The sequence below is a fragment of the Platalea leucorodia genome, assembly GCF_965183815.1.
Source record: "Platalea leucorodia genome assembly, chromosome: 8".
Lineage (NCBI taxonomy): Eukaryota > Metazoa > Chordata > Aves > Pelecaniformes > Threskiornithidae > Platalea > Platalea leucorodia.
This window is the reverse complement of record NC_138830.1, coordinates 37425739-37447621: the sequence shown is the minus strand read 5'-3', so window position 1 is coordinate 37447621 and position 21883 is coordinate 37425739. Positions and strand designations below refer to the sequence as shown.

The 21883-nt window shown below is 38.2% G+C and overlaps 1 protein-coding gene and 1 long non-coding RNA gene across 2 annotated transcripts; both read right to left on the bottom strand.

Annotated features, from left to right (window-relative positions):
• Positions 1 to 3080: 3080 nt before the first annotated feature.
• Positions 3081 to 5647, bottom strand: LOC309594109 (leukotriene B4 receptor 1-like). The gene has a single exon (XM_082319406.1). It carries the CDS (start codon positions 5339 to 5341, stop codon positions 4331 to 4333), a length of 1011 nt encoding a protein of 336 aa, XP_082175532.1. The 5' UTR covers positions 5342 to 5647; the 3' UTR covers positions 3081 to 4330.
• Positions 5648 to 5654: 7 nt separating this feature from the next.
• LOC309594110 lies at positions 5655 to 21841 on the bottom strand. The gene is made up of 4 exons (XR_014228954.1): positions 21757 to 21841; positions 18117 to 18273; positions 16268 to 16456; positions 5655 to 6239 (listed from the first exon to the last, which is right to left on the bottom strand). It is a non-coding gene; the product is annotated as an uncharacterized lncRNA (long non-coding RNA).
• Between the last annotated feature and the right edge of the window lie 42 nt (positions 21842 to 21883).

The window sequence follows — 21883 nt, the reverse complement described above, 5'->3', positions numbered from 1 at the left end:
TCCTTTCACCCAAGTCCTGCATGCAAATCTTTTAGTCCTGTTAATAGTAATCCTAAGGGTTCCATAACTGCAGTCTTAACTGTCTTTAAAATGTCTCTTAACTTTTGCTCTACTTCTGCCTAGACAATGTTCTGCTGATTTTGTTAAAGAAAATAATAAATTGTCTTTAGTATAATGCAGTTGCCCTGTTTCTGCCTGCAAACAAGGGTCTCTCTGATTTTCCTTGTGTTACCTCTTAAATTACAAGTTGCCTCTAAATATCCACAAAGCTCCACTGTTTCAATCCAGACCTCTGTAATAACTATTTTACCATCATGCTTACAGAAAACTTGATGTCAGCAGGCAACAAAAGGTGTGAGATCGATACTTTTTCTTTGTGTTCTTTTTTTTCGTTCTTGTATATTGGCTATGTATGAACTAAAAATACTGCAGGCTCTCCTTCAATCCTGTTACTACAGCATAAATTCACTTTATGCAGCATGATCCTACTGCAGTAAATGCAATAAATTCCTGACGTATACCCATGGAATGTTCACAGCAAGTTTCAGGCTGGGTAAGACTTTAATGTTAGAGATTAATGTTAGAAGATTATTAATTGTTAGAAGATTATTACTTTTTACAAACATGAGAAATTCAAACCACCCGGTCACCTCCTAGTACTCAGTGTTCTAAGCAGTGTTGCATTGATTCCACATAATGTTCCCTGTACTTCAGTGTAATCTGAGGTGATTTGACTCAGGTGACTGAAGCGGCCCTCTCTTAGCTCAGCCTTCTTCCTGGCTGTGTCATGAGAAATAGCTGGATGCTGAAACCACAGAGACAGACTTCATAAACAAGGACAGAAGAGTTAGGAAGTAAGAAAAATAAGAGGAACTCAAATGAGACGAAACCTCATTTTTCTCAGAGGGGTCCGACTGTCTCAAGGGTTCCTAGTAAGACTGCTCACACCTCCAAGTCACTGCTTTGAATTAGCTTGAACAACCAAGGAAAGTCTTTGCTTTCTATCAATCTTCCAAGATAATCTTGATTACATATCCAAGATGGATATGTAGTGTAGTCAACAAGAAGTATGAAGTAACACTATCATAAGATGCAGCATTTTGGACCACATCTATGCTAGGTCTTAGATTTGGCTGGGATTCAGTGCTTTAGGAGACAAGAATATCCACTGCCCATTGGCTGAATGGGCCTACTGGAATCTCTGTAGTTTTGTGATAGAGCACGTTAGCCTAGACAAAGTGGTAAATCTTGCTACATTGATAAGCCTGATGTATACCTGTTAAAAGAAGAAGCAGTCAACCATGTCATCAGCTTATATGTCTACATTGACTCTTATGGACCCAGTTATATCACAGCTGTGTTGCCAAAAATATTAAATCAGTGGGTTTTTTATCTGTACATACTAATGTTTGCAAGAATTAACTCTATTTGCTCTGTAGAAAAGTGGAATTAGTTAAGGTTGCTGTTTTAGCATCTTTTACCACTCCTCAAACAGCCTTCAAAAGAAACATAGTTCTTCAAGACGACAGACTACTGGAGACAGCCATCCAAGGCCATTAATATGAACATAAGAGGATGGTTCTAGCTCCTTGATGGACTGCATGTATTACAAGTACTTCAGTATTGCAGTTGTCAGTAAAAAGCAGTGGAGAAAATGTGAGAACTGAATATTGAGACAGAAAATTAATGCTATCTGCTGTCAAAGCACAGAATTAGAATATAGTTAATGTGCTGCTTTTTGGTCTGTAGACCATAAGAAAAATTCTCATTGTTTAGTTAACTTAGTTTAGGTCTCTATACTAAGTACTGTAATTTCAGTGGAAGAGCAGCACCTGGTAGTAAATGATTCTGAATCCTCAGAGTAACAGCTTTCAATTCAAAACTGCCTTAACTAATAATTTCATTATTCCCTAGAACGTATTTACTGATCTGTGGATGTTACTAGTTTGCTCTTTAAGATTCCTGGATGCTGGGCAGGATGCAGCCTGAGCAGCAAAGTTCACTTGTCTGTGAATGACAGGATAAAAAGAAAAGAAAAAAGGCCTGACTCACTATTCCTTACCCATTGATTTATAAAAAACAACCAAAAACCAAACACCGCTGCAGCAGGCAGTATTGCACAGACTATATCTGGCCACTGATCCCTTTACAGTCTGTCCCAGGTTAGGTATAGCTGAGCATAAGGCAATTAACACGCAGTCAGTGCTCCCAAAAGGCTTGAATAGCAAATGGCACAAAAAAAACCCAAACCTGCTTCATGTGTGAGATAGATGGTGCACACAGAGAGATGGTTAGGGGTTTAATCTAATTCCTAATAAGATGGTGGATTATAGCTAGGTATAAGGCACAGAAAGGAAAATTTCAGTCAGGTAGCTTGTACTAAAGTTTTGTCTGAGTCTTTTCCCAACCTGTAAGCTGTGAAATGCTTGGTTCCTTGTGGCCTAGAACTCTAGCTCAGTTGCAATGCTCATGTGCTTATTTTCTCCTCATCTGTTCTGTGTTGTTGTTGAATAGCGAGTGACTCTTATCTCAAGAACATACTGGGAAATACAGCTTCACTTTCTTATGCAGTAGATTAGATAGATAAAGTTGCTGCTTTTATTGTGAGATAATGCCACATTGCTGTATTGAATATACTAATAGCAATTAAAGAGCCATTAGTGGGGTGAAAAAAGAGTGGTAGGTGGATGGCATAAAGTCTAAGGGGTTTCATCTGCCGCTTCCTCTTTGCTGCAGACAAGGTCTTGATAAAGTTTTATTTACTTTAATTTCAGTGAAGAAGCCCTATTGATGGAAAGCCCCCTGTGGTGTGGACTTTTCTGATATTGAGAAGAAAAAAATGACTTTTTCATAACAAGCAGGAATAACAAATACATACGCAAAGTTTAGAGAAATATTCTTCTATTAACAGGTAAGGATTTTACTTCCCCATGTTTATTTCAGTTTACAAGCTCAATTAATACAACTCAAATATCCTTGGTTGTTACACAATCAGATTTTAAAAATTAAGTTCTAGTTAGTATTTGTAATTTCTTTGTAGATGTGAGTAACATACCTATTTAGCAGCTGTCCAGAACAATGTACAGGAAATTACAGTATGTTTCTCAGTCATCGGTACTTATCCTGATCGTATTACAAATCATTGACTTGAAAATAAGCAAGACTAAGCATAAAAAATGTTAGGCACAATTGAAATAAAAAAAAAAACTTCAAAAGCAAACACTTGACGCCATGCAGTTTTTCCACAGTGAGTTTGCACACATTCACAAAACTAAAATAGGTTCCTTACAAGCGCTAAATTTATTGGTTTCTTATGGCAAAATCCATTCTATTCTATGAGAGAAGAAAAAATAATGCTTTTATTTGCAAGGTTGTTCTTATGACATTAAACACTTTGTACTGCTACCATAATTTTCTTACACATAAAAAATACTATCAAGGATATCTCCTTCCCTCCCACCAGAGCCTGATCCAATTCCTCCATAATTTAATAGACACCTTGGAAGCTTAACTGAATCAAACTTTTTGAGGATACTCATGGTATGTATATTTAATATAGCAATAGTTTAATTGCCAGTGAAGTATGCAATGTATTTGACATCAAATATAGCATGAAGTCTGTAACTACGTTTGCCATACAACACAGAATTCTTGTACCTCCTGTTTTTTTCTGAAGAGGCATGTCACACTTCACATTTTACTTGTTAAAACCTATTAACACGAGATAATTCAGTAAATGAGCTTGACTGTGTAAACAACCCTTATTATTTTCAAACCTAAATAAAGCAATGAATAAAAATATCTTTATATTTTCCATCTACTCAAAAGAGTTTTATGTGTTGTTAATATACTTTAAAACCATTCTTACCCATACCAAGAATTTAAGTATGCTCTCTTAAAACTTTAGATTATATAAGGATTTTTGAGCATCTGACAATTTTTTCTGAAGGAAAACTTGGTTTTAAACTTTCAAACCTTCTGTTTTCCACATATAGTCCTTTTTTGTTTTCTGCACACAGACTTTCTAGAAATCACAAATAATTTTAATGGAAAGTAAAAATGCTGCATTCTTTACACTTTGAGCTTCTAGCCACCTTGCTGAGGTTCTCGGCACCAGTGAAGTAGTGCCAATTTCATGATGTGGATACTAACTTAGGAACTGAACTAGGTTGTCAATGTCAATTCTTTTGTAACACACAAAACAAACCCTAATAACTTTTACCTGTCTCTAGCTTCACCTGTAAGTAAGCGAAACTGAGAGTATGAGGAGAAAGGACACTACTGAAGGAATGGCACAGAATCACATTATTCATTAAGTCTATGTTCCTTGTTAGAGATTTTCTGTGCTCACTAAAGTATCTTCTTGTTTGGTTACAACCAAACTTTTTTTCTTGTCTTCCTCTGTTACAGTCTGACTCATCTGTTCAAACAGCTTTGATATCTTGGCAAATCTCAGGTGATTCCGAAATCTTCGTGCAGCAAAAGCATAAAGTAGAGGGTTAATACAGCTACTGATGAATACAAGTGCTCCAGAGATGTACACTCCTCTGCCTACAATTTCATCCAGTGCCAAAGACATTTCCTCATTAGAGAGTTCTATCTGAATTGAAATAATATCTAGGATGTTAAAGAGATGATGAGGGAACCAGCATAAAATGAATGCCACCACAATGCTGGCAATGAGCCGTTCCGATCGTTGCTTAGATTGGTAAGTCATTCTGCTTATTCTTCTTGCAACACACATGTAACAAGTGCAAATAATTAAAAAAGGAATTACAAAACCTGCGAGAGTCTCCAGCAAAAGATATGACACTTTCTGTCTATTAGAAGAGTAGTTGCGACATGTGCATAGTACTCCACCGTTCATTTCTTCTGTCTCTTGAAATGGAATGACAGAAATGCCGAAAGTAATAGACAAGAACCAAATGAGGAATATGATTAAAGAAATCTTTTCTTTTGTTTTGTATCTTTGAATCGTGAAAGGGTAAAACACAGCCATTAACCGCTCCAAGCTGAGTGCTGTAATTAGAAATATACTAGCGTACATGCTGCAGTAAATAATGAAAACCAGTACTTTGCAGAAGATGACTCCAAAAACCCATGAGTCAGCGAAGGAGTAAATCCAAATTGGTAAAGTAATCAGTACAAGGACATCTGCAATGGCCAGGTTCAAGATCAGCAGTACTGAAGGAGATACTTGCTTCATTTTTGTACAAACAGTCCAGATGATGATGCAATTTCCAGGGGTCCCAATAATAAATGACAAGCTCAGTATTATGCAGACTACTGACCTCACAATATTCCATGTCGAGTGGATACTGCTTTCCTCAGCTTGACTCATTCTGGAAATTCTTCAGTTCTTGGTTGCCAATATCCTTGGTGCTTTGCACTCTGCTTTTATTCTGAAGGTGTCAGTGAAATACTCGAGAGAAAGGAAGTTCTCTAACTGATATTCTGTAGACTAATAGGGCATATGAGCTCACATCCTAATGCTCATTCTTTCAAACATCTGACCACATATGGTAGTTCCTGTTGTTTAGAAAGACAGTGTGCATTTCTGCATACAAAGCAAAAATAAAAATACAGTGCAGCACCTGACTTTGCTTTTAGTTATACATCCACCATATTACAGCAGATTTTAAAGCATGTCGGTGGTCTTTCAAAAGTGTCCCTATTTAAAGAAGCTTGCTACTTCGTTAAAGTTACTGATCTACTCAACAGCAATGAGGAGAAAGAAACCCTCTTTACGCTATTCTACTCTTGTTTGTTCAATAACTCAACATTTTATTTTACAAAAGCCAAAAAAGAGTGGTGGCAGATAAACCACAGATGTGCATTATATGTTTGACATGAAATTCCATTACAAAGCATAAAAAAACTGTGCTTACTGCCTTCATGTCATCTTCTTTAGTTCAGCAGAAAATGGTTCATCATGCTTTAGAAATATGCTGGCATAAAGGAAATCAACATTTGTCCTACAGTGAGACTGTACTGGTACAATAGAGTGGGTGGGAGTTGTATTTCTAATGCTCTGGCAAATTGCAGTCCTTTAGCCAAACAATAACCATCAGAATAGTCTGGATATAGGGTTAGAGGAGGAAATGCTCCGTGTCAGAGAGAAAATATATTATTACGTTGTCCTCTTGCTGTGCCAGCAATGGGCTAGGACTTTATCTGCTAGGAAACTTGGTAGTCAATGCAGTATTCAAATCCTGTGTGAATCCTAAGTTCTTCAGTGTCTGGCCAAAGAATATGAAAATATTTTGTTATTCTGATGTCAAAACATCTTCTTTTAAAGTTCATTTCTAAAAAGTTAGAGGAAGTAAAACAGCAGCACCGACAGAAAGATTCAAGAGTCACAGAAGTGAAACTGGAAGGGTATTTTCCATAAGAAAGATGCACAGAAAAAAGGAGTTATGCATAGCGCTCTCTCTTAAATTTAAGACTGTGATACAGATTATTTCCCTAAGTGTTGAGGTAGAATTTTACAAGCGTGGCAAATGTAGTTCATAATATTAAGTTAAAAAGTATCTTTCACCATGGAAAAAGGATTGCAACACCACCACCCCCAAATCAGCTTAGCTGTTTTTCATCTCGTAAGAGTATAATGAGATCAAAAGCAAATCCAGAATAACCCCACTGAAGTCAAGTATTATATCTTCAAAATACTATTTGTGTAATAAAGATTTTAATTTGGATTTAATCTGATATATGATTCCAGTTCCTTTTATTTTTAACTACATTTAACACAGATTGCGTAGGGGAAAAACCAAAAACAGTTGTTTGTATTCTAAAGGGAATTTCTGAAAACCGCTTGTGAAGATCAGCTAATGAAAGGAAGTACTGGGCACTGTCTCTTCTTCTCATGAAATCACCTTTATACACATCATTATTTTTCCAAAAGTAACTTTGGAAGGGCTCTTTAATACTTTATTGACAGCGGCATATCTAGATTGAACTAAGTTTTTTTTTTTAATGAAAAAAAAATTCAAGGAGAGATGCCCAGCATTTCTTGTCACCTGATGCTACAGGGACAGGCAGGTTCTTTCAGGTAAAGTCTGAATCTAGATTATGATTACTGTATCACATGCTGATTATTAAGAATTTGACCTGATCTGCAGAGGGCTAAAAGCCTAGGTAACTGAAGACTTTAGATAGTAAGAAAGCTATACTGATGACTAGAAATTCTGCTTAACTGAAAGCTATGATGATTGCTAAAAATTCTGTGCAACAATAAGCTATGCTAACTGCCAGAAATTGTAGATAACAATAAGCTATGCTGATAATTAAAATTTTTATGTCATAGTACAGCTCTAATTGTAATTACAACCCTGTGGCCAGTCCTCATTCTACCAAGGATCCCTAAAAGAACCTGTATGTTCCTGTAGCATTGGGTGACACCTCTGTAAGATTTTCCTCTTTAAAACTTTACTTTTGCTGGCAAAGAGCAGTTGTCTGTACAACTATTGGTATCGGTATTAGTATAGTTCTAATCCAGTGGTGTATGGATCTGGTTGAACTTCTGAAGTATCTGTCCTTACATTTTTCAGCAACGTTTCTCCACTTCGGTTGAAGTTTGCTTGCCAGATGGCCTCTGCCTCTGGCTGTATCTTTCATTTAAACAAGAAAACGAATCTCAGAATTGCAGCAACAGCCTGGGATTTCTGTTTCAAAAGCGATCCCAGACAAGTGTTGAAATGCTAAGACTTCCTTAAACAAGACTCTGAAGACAGGCTATTAGACTTACTTAATATCACAGATATTAGAGTTAACATTAGCTAGGGAGCATGTTTCTGAAGAGTTTGATGTAACTGTTGGATCACTACAAAAACTTCAGACTGTTTGTAAGCTGTCTTTAATATTCTCTAAAAGTGTCTGACTGTTATTTGTCAAATTTACACTAGTAGTACACAAACTTTATGGGAAATTTAACAAATATTTCCATTAACAAGGGGAGCAGTGTAGTATGTTCAATAACACAAACACAACAGTGGCTAAACAACTCTGTATCTTAGTCATTCTAGTGACCAAATGTGGGTGGGGCTTTTAATGTATGAACACGCAGCTGGACTTCTGATCACATAAGCTCTGGTCTAATTCTATTAAGAGCAGTGAAATTAGGCTGCATTTCTGTGTTTTTAAAAAAAAAGTCTAAATTTGTGAAGTTTTTTGTGTGCATGCATATTATACGTAGTGCGACAATTCAGTCATTAACATGGGAAACTTTCTGTTAAGTCCGTTACCTTTAGATTGGCAAACAACTTCTGAAAACTTTCCAAGCTCAAGAAGTCTATGCTACTGCTAAGAAACATCTTCAATAGAATTTGGTTTGGCTTCAATATCAGGGGGGTATTTCACTCATTCTTCAAATTATTTCTTTTTCTTTGTGTGCATGCATGAGCTTCCCTCTGGTGGATGGTCTGTAATTTACACTACCACTGAGCACTTTCAGACAGCTGTGTTTGGACCACTAAATGTAAATTATAATTGATATTTCCAGCTTTTGCATATTTATTCTGAGAATCAGAATTTCACTTCAAGATACTGAGAGTCTTTGGGCTAACAGCCTCTGCTCAAAGTGCATCCGCCCCTCCATGCAGTAAGAGCATACCTGTAACAATTTAAAGAGTAGCTGATGCATGGGAAATCCGTACCGTGTAACTTGTATGAATAGCTGTACCAAAAAGACTTTTAAAATCCTCTCTAATTTTTGTCTTCAGAAGGGTCCCCTGGATGTTTGTTTAGTAAGTGACTGTAGAATAATGACCACCAAGTATCATGTATCTATCTGCTGGGACGCTGGAAACTGATGTTAGTAACTTTGTTTGCCTGCTAATGCCGACGGGAGGAAGTTACTGGTCTAAACCCCTTAGTTCTTCAGCCATTGAAACAAGGTAGTATTTGCAGGACTGGTATAGCAGTCTTACAACAAACTCAATTCAGTGGTGCTATTAACGACAGTGTGGAAGTGGCACACTTCGCCTTGATCAGAGAATTATGGGCTAGTTCATAGTTGATCTAAATGTTGCTTTCTTGATTACAGGAGGGTCTCCTATATAAATGGGTTCTCATGGTGGTGCGCAGCAGCTAATAACGTCTCTGCTCTGCAACTACTGCAAAGGAAAAGTGTAGGAAAAGACACGTACCAGACACTTCTAAGCTCTTGCAAACACTGTTTGTGACAGCAGCCCACGAGGTAGCAAGTACAAATGAGAACAGTCTCAGTGCTTCTTTACCACCAGAGAAAATAACTTAGTGAAGAGCTACCCTGGGATCAGTTCCAGAACATAATGAAAGATGTGTACTGTGCACTGTAGATAGAAAGTTTGAAATATTCTGTGCTGTGTGCATTTTTGTTAATAAGTCTTCTAATAATATCATGAACTTATATCCCTCACCCAGCTGAGTAGCAAATAACGACAGTTTTACATGACTGGCCAGAGAAAAGATTTCCTGTTTGTTATGTTCAGGGAAAACTGCTTTAGAACTTGTGATAGGAGGAGTGCTTACAAGGCACTACATTTATAATTCTGACTACAAGCAGGATGAATAACAACTATGCAGAGATTATGGACAAACTTAAAAATATCTTTTCTCAACATTATTATGAATGTATATAGTTTTAATTTCCTGTTCTTCACAGTACAAGCTTTCAAACAGTAAATGTTACAATTTAGGGTGAGACTTTGGCCTGTTCTAAATCAGCTATCACTGAGTTGCTATTTGTATGTACACAAACTGTTGCTAGCCAAAATCCTTATCTACACAAGCATATCTGGCACCACCATTGCTACTGGGTAAATCAAATACATTGTTTACATACTCTTCCTTTAGAGTAATAAATTACTGATGTCAAATGGATGATTTGCTGCCAAAAGTTACTTGATTTTTCTTTATTGTTTAGCTAAACCTACTGTCATTCCTACCTTGTTTGCTGGGATTGCATGTAAACATTATACTACTATAGGATCAACGTCTCTGTTTTTCAGCAGTGTAATAAAAGAAAGGCTTTAGCAGTGCATCTTTTAGTGAAGGACCTGTGATTAAAAAAAAAAACAAACCCATACTTTGCTGTGGATGTGCTCCAGCAACAGATGGTAGCTGTTGTTTTGCACGTAAACCAGGCATACACTATTTCCTATAGCATAGTCTTACGTAAAAGGATTCGTCCATTGTAGTTATGGATTTTGAACACAGGGCGGCACTGGGGAACCATCTATTGGTTTTGTGGCTAGGCCTGCAGGCCATGGAGGTGCGGGCTTTCTCTGCTCCTGGCGCACCGCGTTGGAGGCTGAGGCCCATAGAACTGATTCTTTTGCATAAGCAGGTTAGATGACTGACTTAAATTTCAATATTGTTTCTAATGTATTGATAACTTTATAGATAAAAATCACAATGTCTTTTCTGTCTTGCAGATCATGTTATTTCCTAAATACTCCTATTTCTAGCTCTCTTAGTTATGTTTTGATATATGTCCATTTCCAATGTTACATTCTGCTGTAACTAACACAATAAGGGCAGCTCCCTCCGCAACAAAAATAACTTGGAATCTGATTTAATTTTCTATGCCTCTGAATTAAGAACGTTTGGAAAGTTTGGCAATGATATTAACAATTGTTCCTTCAGTGTAGTTTCCATTAGTGTGTTCTTGTAACCTCTTTGAAAAGCAGATCAAATTGTGATCTCTCATATTGTGAAACAAACAACCCTGCTCAGCAGACTTGAGCAGCTTCTGAGTCTTAGTTAATTCCTTTAACACACAAGCATTGAGACTGAGCCACTAGCTTGGGCTCTAGTGTGACATGAAGACTTGGTTTTGTGGCCTTACATCAGGAGATGGGTTAACTGTGCTGAAGGTAGAAAGACTGTACTAATTTTATGAGGAATACAAGGATTTTCTCCTGCTCTGTAGCAGCCGCCATAGGTGAGTTAACTAAAGAAACTTGTAGAGGAACGCCTACGCCCTCAGTCACTTAGTAATTAGCATACTTGGTATGTTGTTCTGCATAGCTAGAGAGGCTAGCGCACTGTACTGTGTTGCTATTCAGAATTATCTTGTCCAAGCATTCTTAATCTGAAATAAAAAGTAGTCAGCATTGATTCTGAGATGCCACACACAGCTACGGTAACAGCTATTTACTAAATGCACACATGATACATTGTATGGAAAAAGGGTAAGATATGCAATCTTCAGGCACAGGTAATTTTCTATCATTCTGTAATGTGATCTATTGCTTCTGTAGAATTTTTATTTAATATTAGAAATGGCTGTGAATAATGATGACTTCTCCATTAAACGAAGCAAGTGTTTTCACTGGCAGAAAGTGCTAGCACCATTTTCTTAGTTAAAAATCTAATTACTTACGGATTTTAATAGAATGTAAGGCTAACAGACTCTAAAGTCATCTGATTGCATATTATTCTTACATTTGCCTCTTGAGCCTAATAACATGATCTGGGTTTAGACATTCTTATTTCTAATGTTCTAGTGTTGAGTCAGACCAAGAAGTACTTTTAGCCCAGTATCTTGTCTCTGATGGCAGCCAAAAGCAGGTGCCCAGGGAAGAATATAAGAACAAGCCATGTGTGACTATACTTGCCCCACATATTCTCTGGCATTTAGCCAATTACAGCTGAGGAGTTTCCTGAGCCAGGCATGGGTTTGTGTGTTTAATAAAGCTTTGTGGACATTTACTCTGTAGACTTCCTAAGTCTATCCTTGAACTCATGTAAACTTTTAGCACTGCAATTGTGATACATGCTGTGTGAAGAACCACCTCCATTTGTTTGCTGGCCTCCTGTTAGCTTCATCTCGCTCCCCACAGTTTGTATGTTGGAAGAAACAGTGAATAGTTGATCCCTGTTCATCCTTTCCATAGTCCTTATTTGATTAAACACTACATCTGTCAGTCATTTCTTATTTCCAGACTGAAGAGTTCTTGCATGCAGGATCAGTCCCTATATAGAAACTATTCTACACTTGTCATCATCCCTGTTGCCTTTCTCCCTTCATTCAGTTCTTTTATAGTCTCTTTGAGACAGAGGAACAGACTAGTTCTGAAGTTTAAGAGTTCAATTAAACTGCAGTGTGCTGCAGAGGGAGAATGAAAGAAACCAAGTTACATGGAGGTCTAAGATCCCTCTTCTCAAGTCTGTTTCACCCTGCTACAGTGTAAAAAGGAGGAGAGCTTGGCTGTCTATACTTAAACTACTGTCAAAAATGTCCTTATCTTTTGAAAATTGGGGATTAGTTTAGTTTACATTCAAATCACAAAAATAGTAATTAGCGCTTTTTTTTTTTCTTCAATGCCACTCTGTGCTCTAGCATTTAGCAGACTTTGTTCCAAAGGTCACCGTGTCATTCTTCCTTCATTTACTCCAGATTCTCCACAATCATAGAAATCCTCATGTGATGCAATTACCTTGTAATCCTTAAACCATAGGTTGTTCCCTGTCTGGTAGAGCTTTGTATCTCCGTTTGCTGTATGTCCTATTCTGTGCTTAAACCATTAAGAGTCAAGTAGGATTTAAATATGCCATTATTTCTTGGTAGCTTTGTGTCTTGTTATGCCTATCTGTGTGGGAAGCATTTAGTCCTTGATGGTATTGAATGGTATCTCTTTAATATCTGTTCTTCCCCTACACAGCAAATGCGTGACCACTTTTTTCATGATGGCTGTTTTCCTGTCTTCTGAGTTGCTACGTATTAACCATGCTGTGTGGTATCCGACCACAATATTACTGAAACCATTGCTACAGCTCTGCTGCCTTGGTTTCCCTCTGTATTAGCTGGATGTACTTCACGTTGGTATAGCAAAATGTTTACTATATATGCAATATATCCTGATACAGAGTGCTGGTTTTCAACACGTTTTGAGGTCTGTTACTGAGTGAAAAAACGGACTACATAGTAGGGAAGACATGGCTAGGGCTCTTGCTAGACAGTGCTGCCGAGTATCAGTTGATCAAATTACTAAGGGTCCCCCCTAATTTGATGACAAATCACAGATCCAGTCACAAACTTTATCCAAGTTCTACTTCTCTGATTCACGTTTTGAACAATGTTAGGCTGAATCTCTAGTTCAGGAGGTTTGCTAGGTTATTGTTTATCATCACGTAATACTATCTTCTATACAAGTTTATACAGATATCAAGAAGACAACTCTAAAGCATATAAAACCAGACATTTAAATAGAACTTAAATTTTGAAAATTGTTAGCCTTTATGTTATCTGAGAACAGTCGTCTTCTGTAAGCACAACAGAAAAAAATCAGTACTGTCTAGCAGCTTGCCAAAATGAGGAAATATCCAACAAAATAGAGTAAGATAGAAGCTTTGAAAGAATTGTTTTCTCCAGCTAATCAAGGCATCTTTGCAGCCCACAAACACAGCAAAACTGTTTTCACAGATTATGTTAGGGTGAGTGCCAAGTAGAATAGTTGAAATTGCCTCATAATAGTACATCCTTTAACAGGAAATCATGAGACCAATTTAAAAATGAAATGCCACATGAAGGCTCATATATTTCTTGCTTTCAGCAGAAAATTTGTTTTTATGACACATGATAGCAGTACTCATTTTCTACCGCTTCTTCGGCTTGTAATCTGAGCAGCTTCACTTCCAGCTGCCAAACACTGATAGCCAAATGATTTTCACCATACCATGAAGAAACTCTTAGGAGTGTTATTCTAGTAACATATTGGCCATGTAGCATGGTAGCAATATTTAAAGCATCTCAAACTTTTTATAGCATATTAATTAAAAAAAAGTTGTTCCACTAAATCCATTTTCTCAAAGTACTGTGTCCAGGCAGTCTTTGACAAGCTTCCCCTTTCTAACAAGTGCTCGAACGTCTCTAAAGTATCATTTTGCAGTTTAAAACATGACAGGTCAGTTCACTGTCCCCTGTTCAAAATGCCCTTCACTCAGTGTTAATCCCAGAAATGGGTTAAATGAAATGGTGGAATTTTATTAGAATTCTCATTTCATATTCTCCTTGTATTATTTGCCCAATAGAACTATCAGGATAACTGTCCTGATCTAAGTTTGATCCTAGCTATGATTTCAACAAAAGGATTAGAATAATGACCTTCAAAAGTCCCTTCCAACCTTAATTTTCCTATATTTTTGCACTGACATGTTTGAGACTGCCTGACACAATGCTACTCACGATGCTGCTGATGAAACCATTTTCCCATGATTAACCATTCCCAACTGCTTGCGTCCCTCAGCCTAAAAGGGAACTATGTCCTTACAGGAATCATCAAGCAGTACTTTTTAACTTAACATGCCCAAGGGATGGGATAGTAAGTGTCTGTGCACAATTTAGATGCATTTGTAGGCTTTCTACTTCTTTCTTTGGAAAGTGGTATCAGCCAAACAACAGATCAGGCATTTATTTTCACATGCACTGACAGTCAAAACTCAGATCTGAACAATTTGTTTGGTTAATCCTGTTGATTTTGTCTGTTTTTTAATGTTAATGTACCTTAATGGTCTATGTACATTACATCTCCACATCCAAGACCACCATTTGCTTTATAGATGCATCATTTCAGATCCAAAGAACAATAATTATAAAATGAAGAAAAAAAATCTTTATATATCCCTTACACTAAGTTAAACTCTCATCAGTTCACTTTTTAATGCACCCACTAAAGAGGAACTCAGATTGTTTCTTATAGGCTGAAATGAAGTGTCTCGACAAATACGATCAGTCAGATGTTTTTCCATACTTCGGTGTTTGAACAATTTAGCACTGCAAATGAGTGAGTGAAACCTTAATGAGACTAGATAAAGACCAACATTCCCCTCAATAAATTACTAAATGACTGGCATCGGTTTCTGTTCTTCTGGACACACTTCTGTTTCCAGAAATGGATTCACTTTTGTCAGTAATCAGTTGGACCTAGCAATAGCAGTGTTGTGTCTTTTTAGAAGTAACTTTGAGCTAGCTAGCAAATTTCCTAAGCCCTGTATTTCTCAGCAACTTCCCTGACACCCTGCCCAACTGGGATACCAAACAAGGTGTGACACTGGATGAAATTGCTTATTAAACAGAAGAATAGTGCTCTCCTTACCTTTTCATTATATGTGGGCTAGAATCCTGAAATGCTGCAATTTGACTCATGCCACATGACAAGATTTCTTTTGCTTTCTTTGACAAATATGTCACTGTGCGCTAGCCACTCTTACAGTCTTGTAAGACATGTTAGCCTTACAATAACAGCATGCTCAATTCTGCTTTTTCTCTAAATCTTCTCTTCACCTGAAAAGTATCTTGCCTGCAGATCAAAACCACCTTGTTAGCTTTCTACCTTAGAGTGTGCAAACAGTTTCTCTGTACAGCAAAAAACATCAGGTTCTACCACTCGCGCAATGTGCTGGGAAATTGTTGTAATTCATGGGAACTTGTGCAAGACATAAGCTGTCCCTGAGGGTTCAACCTCCTCAGTTTTCATCACAACATAGATTATATTTTCAACTCTTTTCCTCATATATACATTCTACACAAAACTGTATCGCCCCTTTCCCTCTTCCTGTGCTGCCTTTTATTATTTTTTTTAATTCCATATTTTGCCTAGCTTCAATTTCAACATTCTTCAGTGGTCCAACCCAGAAAACAAACTCTGAGTAAATCTTAAGTAAAACTCCCAGTACCTTAAGTCTCAGCATTCCTGCTAAGAATTTCTCACTCCCAGATTCTAACAAAATTCTCTTTAACCAAGCAGGAATTCTGCAATTCAGCCTGTTAGTCACTAGATCCTTACAATTTACTATGAAGCTCTATTATGTGGATGGTTTACAAGCACAAATTGATTTGCTTTAGCAAAATGTGAGCCAAAAGAGTAATATGATCTCTATTATACAGATTAAAGGTTTCAACATAGAAGAGATGACAGTGACAGGATCTGTTAATTGTGGATATCCTACCTTGGCAAATGGCTAAGCTCTGATGTTCTAGGTTGACATTCATGTAAACCTGCATTTCTGTACTCCCACTAGCCAACTTCCCTCTTTCCCTTCTTTCTGGCCCTGTTCTGCACTTGTTGTGGTTTAACCCCAGCCAGCAACTAAGCACAACACAGCCGCTCGCTCACTCCCCCCTCCCCGGTGGGATGGGGAAGAGAATCAGAAGAGTAAAAGTGAGAAAACTCATGGGTTGAGATAAGAACAGTTTAATAATTGAAATAAAGTAAAATAGTAGTAGTAATTATACTAATAATATTATACAAAGCAAGTTATGCACGATGCAATTGCTCACCACCTGCTGACCGATGCCCAGCCCGTCCGATGACCAGTGGTCCTCCATCACAGCCAACTCCCCCCAGTTCATATACGGAGCGTGACGTCATAAGGTATGGAGTAGCCCTTTGGCCAGTCTGGGTCAGCTCTCCTGGCCGTGCCCCCTCCCAGCTTCTTTTGCACCGGGCCGAGCACAGGAAGGTGAAAAGTCCTTGACGTAGTGTAAGCAATGCTTAGCAACCACTAAAACTTGATAACTTGTGTTATCAACATTATTCTCATCCTAAATCCAAAACACAGCACTATACCAGCTGCTAGGAAGAAAATTAACTCTATCCCAGCCAAAACTGGGACAGCACTGTAACCAAATTCAGCCTGAAAGAGACTGAGGAACTAATTTCAAGTCTTGTTTACTGTCCTAATGCTGGTGAGCATGGGGAACAATATGGAAGTGAATGTGAAGTGCTGAGGAAGCAGGGAGTCTATTTGCAGCCCTGGTTCACATGCATGTCAGATTGTGTTCTGGGAACTATGTGATGTGCTTATATGCAAGTACAGCTTGAATTTAACAAGCGTTGTTTAACAAGTGCAGTGACTTTCTAAAAAGTCTGCTAACGTGTCCAACAGTGGATTAAAAAAAAAAAAAAAAAAAAAATCTTTGCTAAAGGTAAGAAATCAATAACCTCTTCAGGCAGTCCAAAAGTGGAACCCCCCTCTGGCTAATTTAACAACACTGGGCTATAAATTGAACTGCATGTCTGGTATATTTATGGAATCTTCTATATTTAAAGTTTTACTCTGAAGAAATATTATTACATAACCCAGTGTTGCTATTTAAAAAAAAAAAAAAAGCCTTCTTCCAATGCACACTCAGCTCTTAAGAAAAATACATGTTTATGATTGTCCCCCTTTCAGGTCAGCTGCAACATATAAGTATTATTACAGGTCAGTCACAAGTGTACTAAAACCAAAATAGATTGTACAGGTATGACTGACTTCAACTGGCCTCAAACCATTCTTCAGAAGGAAGGGATTAAACTTGCTTTTTGCTTCCTGAGTTGAGTTTTAAGGGGTAATACTTGTTTAAAAAAAAAAAACAAAACAAAACAATTATCTTGATCTATAGATAGTGAAGAAAGATCATAGTGGTGTTGTATGATTTTATTTTAGTGATGCTTTTTCAAAATAAGTCATGCTTAAACAATGGCCAGGATTCCTACTGATGTAGGAAAACTTATAAGGGTAAATTTGTTGTGTCAAGGAGCACTGGAAATCTTTGTGGTACAGATAGAAGAATTATTAGGGGGAAAAGAATTCCCAGCTTCTTTAAAAAAATCTGTATTTTCTAATGAATTTAAACTGAACAAGTGTGCTGTTCTCAGCGTGAACTTTATGGAATCTGACTACTTGTGGCAAACTAAACCAAAATGTATCGCTCTAGTCTTCCTGAGTTCCTTATACCTGTGTGTATGTTAGCTTTTAGCAATGCATAGGCTTATGTAGGTTTCTGGGTAGGCCTGATTTATTCTCACTAGTTGATTCCTTCCTGGCCTTGGGCACCAGTTCAAAATTGTGCATATGAACATAACTTATTTAAAGCTGAATACTTGGGCTGGTCTGTGATGTTTGGGGGTTGGAAGGAAAGAAATGTCACAGATCTGTATTGCAATATTTTCCAAAGACAAAGAGAATTTTTGGGAATTCAAGAAGAGATGTCATACTGATGTCTGCAGGAAAAAATGAAACGGGTAGCAGATGCTGTCTATATGCTCAGTAACAAGGAAGATGATTAAAGCAAATCACTGCAAATTGATCCAAATGCTACTTTTTGTATACATAGCAATAAGCATCTTTCTTACAAAATCTTTTACCTTCTTTCTTGTCTAAGAGGCTTCTGCGAGTGTCTGTATTTCACTATTCCCATTTTCATTAAGGTTGGTTTCTGGGTCTCAGGGATAACTTGTATTGGTGCAAATTCAAATGCAAAAATTAGGATGGCTGGTAAAATCTTGTGAGGTGGTTAAGTTTCTGAAAGATACGACGGATGATGACTGTGTTAACATATCCTGAACTTGGTAAATTCCTGAATGAAACACATTAACAATGGGATAGTGCTGACATGGGCTTCTGCCTACAGTGTAGATCTGTGCCAACACTTTGGTTGCCTTCACATCTTTCTTTGAAACTTGCTGCTCTTCTACTAGTGTGTCTAGCTCAGCACAGTTGTGCTTGGGGGTATGTGAGCCAATACAAACACTACTTAAATGGCAAGGATCAGAAGCAAACAGAGAATTCTGTTCGATCAAATAAAAAATGTTTAAGCAAATATTAGATTTCTGGAAAGGATTGTGTCTTTCAAATAACCAGTGTGCAAACTCATGTCCAATTCATGGTTTTTGTCAAGTTGCCAGTGCAAGCCCTCAAGGAGTCTTAAACAAAGATAGCGCTACTGATATTGTAGTTTCTAGTGTTTCATATAGTTTATTTCTGGTGGGGTTTTTTGAAAGAAGTAAAGAATATTTTCTTAGAAGACTGATTATGCACATTAAAAAAAATTCTTTACAGTGGTAACAAACTGGCCTCTGGAGTATGGATAATGATTTTTTTCACCTCATATATAAGTGAAAAAGGTGCAGTACTGCTTTTATCAGTAGTTTCAACTGTAACATCTTCCTTTTTCATTTCTGGCCAGCTTCGGATACAAAACATGTGAAGGAAGCAGTATATAGCATATACTTTGTATAATAATAAGCTTGCTGGCATTTTACTGGCAGTTCAGACTTGTAGTTGGTTCTGTTATTTCTTGAATTTGCCTTGGATGATGACTAGTAGCATTCTGTCCTGTGGCTACACATGGTCAGGCTCCTGAATTGCTGTTAATCTACAAATGCCTCTGTATCAAGTCAGTCTTTGTGGAGAAAGAGCTGGATTGCCCTTCTAACAAAACAGCACTTAGAAATACTTACACTGACTGATTAATAGCAGGGTATCATCAACTGTAAAGCAATGCTAAGGGACTCTTCAGAGTGTCATGGTTCCTCGAGTTTGCTGGTGCAAGTGACAATAGGACCAGGCACTCAGTATGAAAACAGAAATTTGCTGTGCATATTTAAACAACCTTACAAAGGCAAAGAGCTTAATTTACTTTGTTTTTGAATGTGAATGGTCCTGATCTCCCAAAAGGAAACAACAAAAGAAATAACTAACATACACTACTTGATTCATCAGCTGAAAGACCATTATCTAAAGGGCCTGGGCTTGCAGAGCAGGAGGAATAGCCATTATGTGCTTAGCAGGCTTTCCCCGGAGAAGAATAAGATGGAAAGGTTTTTAGTGAAGTGTGAAGATACTCCCAGCTGCCAGAACAGCACAGAGACTTGTAAAAGAAATATTAAAATTGGTTTGAACTGAGTATGGAAATGTCTGTGTGTGATATCATGAGTAGAATCAATAAGGCAAGGGTTACAAAAATGACACTTACGTGATAGTCAAGGACAGAAATAAGAGCAATCAAACTGGTAAACGCTAACAAATGCAGTGTTTACATCAAGACCAAAAGGCCTGTGCTCCGAGAGGCCTACAGCAGAAATGCCTTATCAGCAGAAGACCTGCCTTCTGCTAACAGGAAGATAGAGACAAGTTTACAGTAAGTCATACAGGCCATTCCTCTTTCTGCTAGCTCAGCAGGAAGACAGACAGATACTTCAAAAGGAGGGAACAAAGACAACAGGCAGTGACCTTGCCCAAAATTTACAGAGGGTGAAATAAGAGACTGAGACAAAAAATCACATCATAATAACCCACTCCTAAAAGGCATAGAAAATCTGCACAAAAACTGCTTTGCTGCTGCTCAAGGCAACCCAAGAGATATAGTGAGGACTTGACAGCTGGCATTCCTTGAACCTTGTGTCATAGCAGAAGTGATCCTGGCCTGACTATTTGGACATGTGCATTTTGGGACTTTTCAATACAGGGGTATGAGAGAATGACTGTGAGTGACTGAAATTAGTTTTCTTTAAATATTGTTTTACCCTTCCATAAGGTCTTTTGCTGCATTTTGTAACATTTCATTCCTACAGTAGGATCAACGTTGCAATCAGTTTTACAGTCATACTTGCACACCCTGTAGTTTGTTTCAGCAGGTCATTTCAAGTCAACACTTGCATGGTGACTAAGCACCTGGCTTTGGGACAGGCATTTGGGTTTGCTGGATGTTGACACCTTCCCACTGCATTGTAAATATACAAGGTGTGGCAGCTGCCTAGAAAAAGACAAGTCTAGATTTAGACTTAGCCTTAGCTTCCTTGAGTGATTTGTTGCATTTTCTTCCTCTGTCTTATTCAGACAGAGGAAGATGTGTCCTCCTCCTCCTATGTCAATGCCAATCCAGCCCCATCACGTTTCTGAACTCCTGTCAATAGGCTGTGTATCTGTTATACCAGATTCTGCCTTCACACACAGACCTTTTTGACATCTTTCTGCAGGAAGTACAAATGTTGTTCAATACTGAATTTGGTGAGGTGAGAACAGCTTCAGTTTTATACCTTACAGTGCGTATAGCTGGTAGGAGTTACCAAGTCAGTGAGAAGTAGTTTTCTACTTCTACTTGTCTCTCACTCCCGTGTCTCCATTTGTGATATTGTTCATGCTAATGTACTAACCATTCAAGGTAGGAATATTTCTGAAAAATAGTAGACACACTGAGGGAGATAGGAAGCTGTGAAGCAGACACTGTAGTGCCCTTGTTGCAAAGCAACCCTGTCAGAAACAGCTTTACCTTGAGCATGAATTGATAACACCTGGCTCAGAAAGTGTGTGCCCACACCAGTACATATATGAGTGAACCAAGGAAACCTTGTCTTGCCCATCAGCACAGTCATGACTGATCAGGAGATGTGATTACATTGGTTCCAAGTACCATTTTTTTTTCTCTGGTTAGTTTCTGCTTCTGTATACCCTTCTTTCTCCCCCCCGACAACCAGACACCCACCAAACAACACATGCTTCAAACTGAGCATATAACTCCTACTAACTGGTACTGCTGAAGCACAAAGGCTTATATCCCTTCTGGTTTTAAATTACTGTAATTACAAGCCTGTTCTTGTTATGTGTATAAAGATCTAATGATTTTTTTTTTTTTTAGTATTGCCAAATGCCTGACCTCAGTGATACTCTGTACCAATTAGCTGTCACATTAGACAGGCGTTGCCTTAAGTACAGCTATGCCCACAAGCTTTTATATCGGATGCCCAGTCCCTTGACAGTGTAATACTAAAATTCCCAGCTCTGCTAAGTATTTTTGTTTTTCCTTAAACCATTCTGACCACACTCCTTATGCACTACCTGTTTTTATGCATAAGTTTTCTAGCAAACGCCCCTTACTTCACTTTTAGAAATCTTCACGATCACACAACTGTAGATGGAGTAACGTGGGACAAACGCACTCCCTCCCGACGTGCGTACTGCCAGCCGGGACCAGAGGCCTCCGCCCGCACCTGCGGGGTGCCCTACCTGTCGGCTCTGCCTCTCACCGGCCGGGCCAGGCCCGCGGCAGCCGGGGGCCTCCGAAAGGCAGGGGGAGCGGCCGCATTTACAGAGGTTTCTGCGGCGCTGGGCCGCTGCGGCTGGGGGGCGGCGG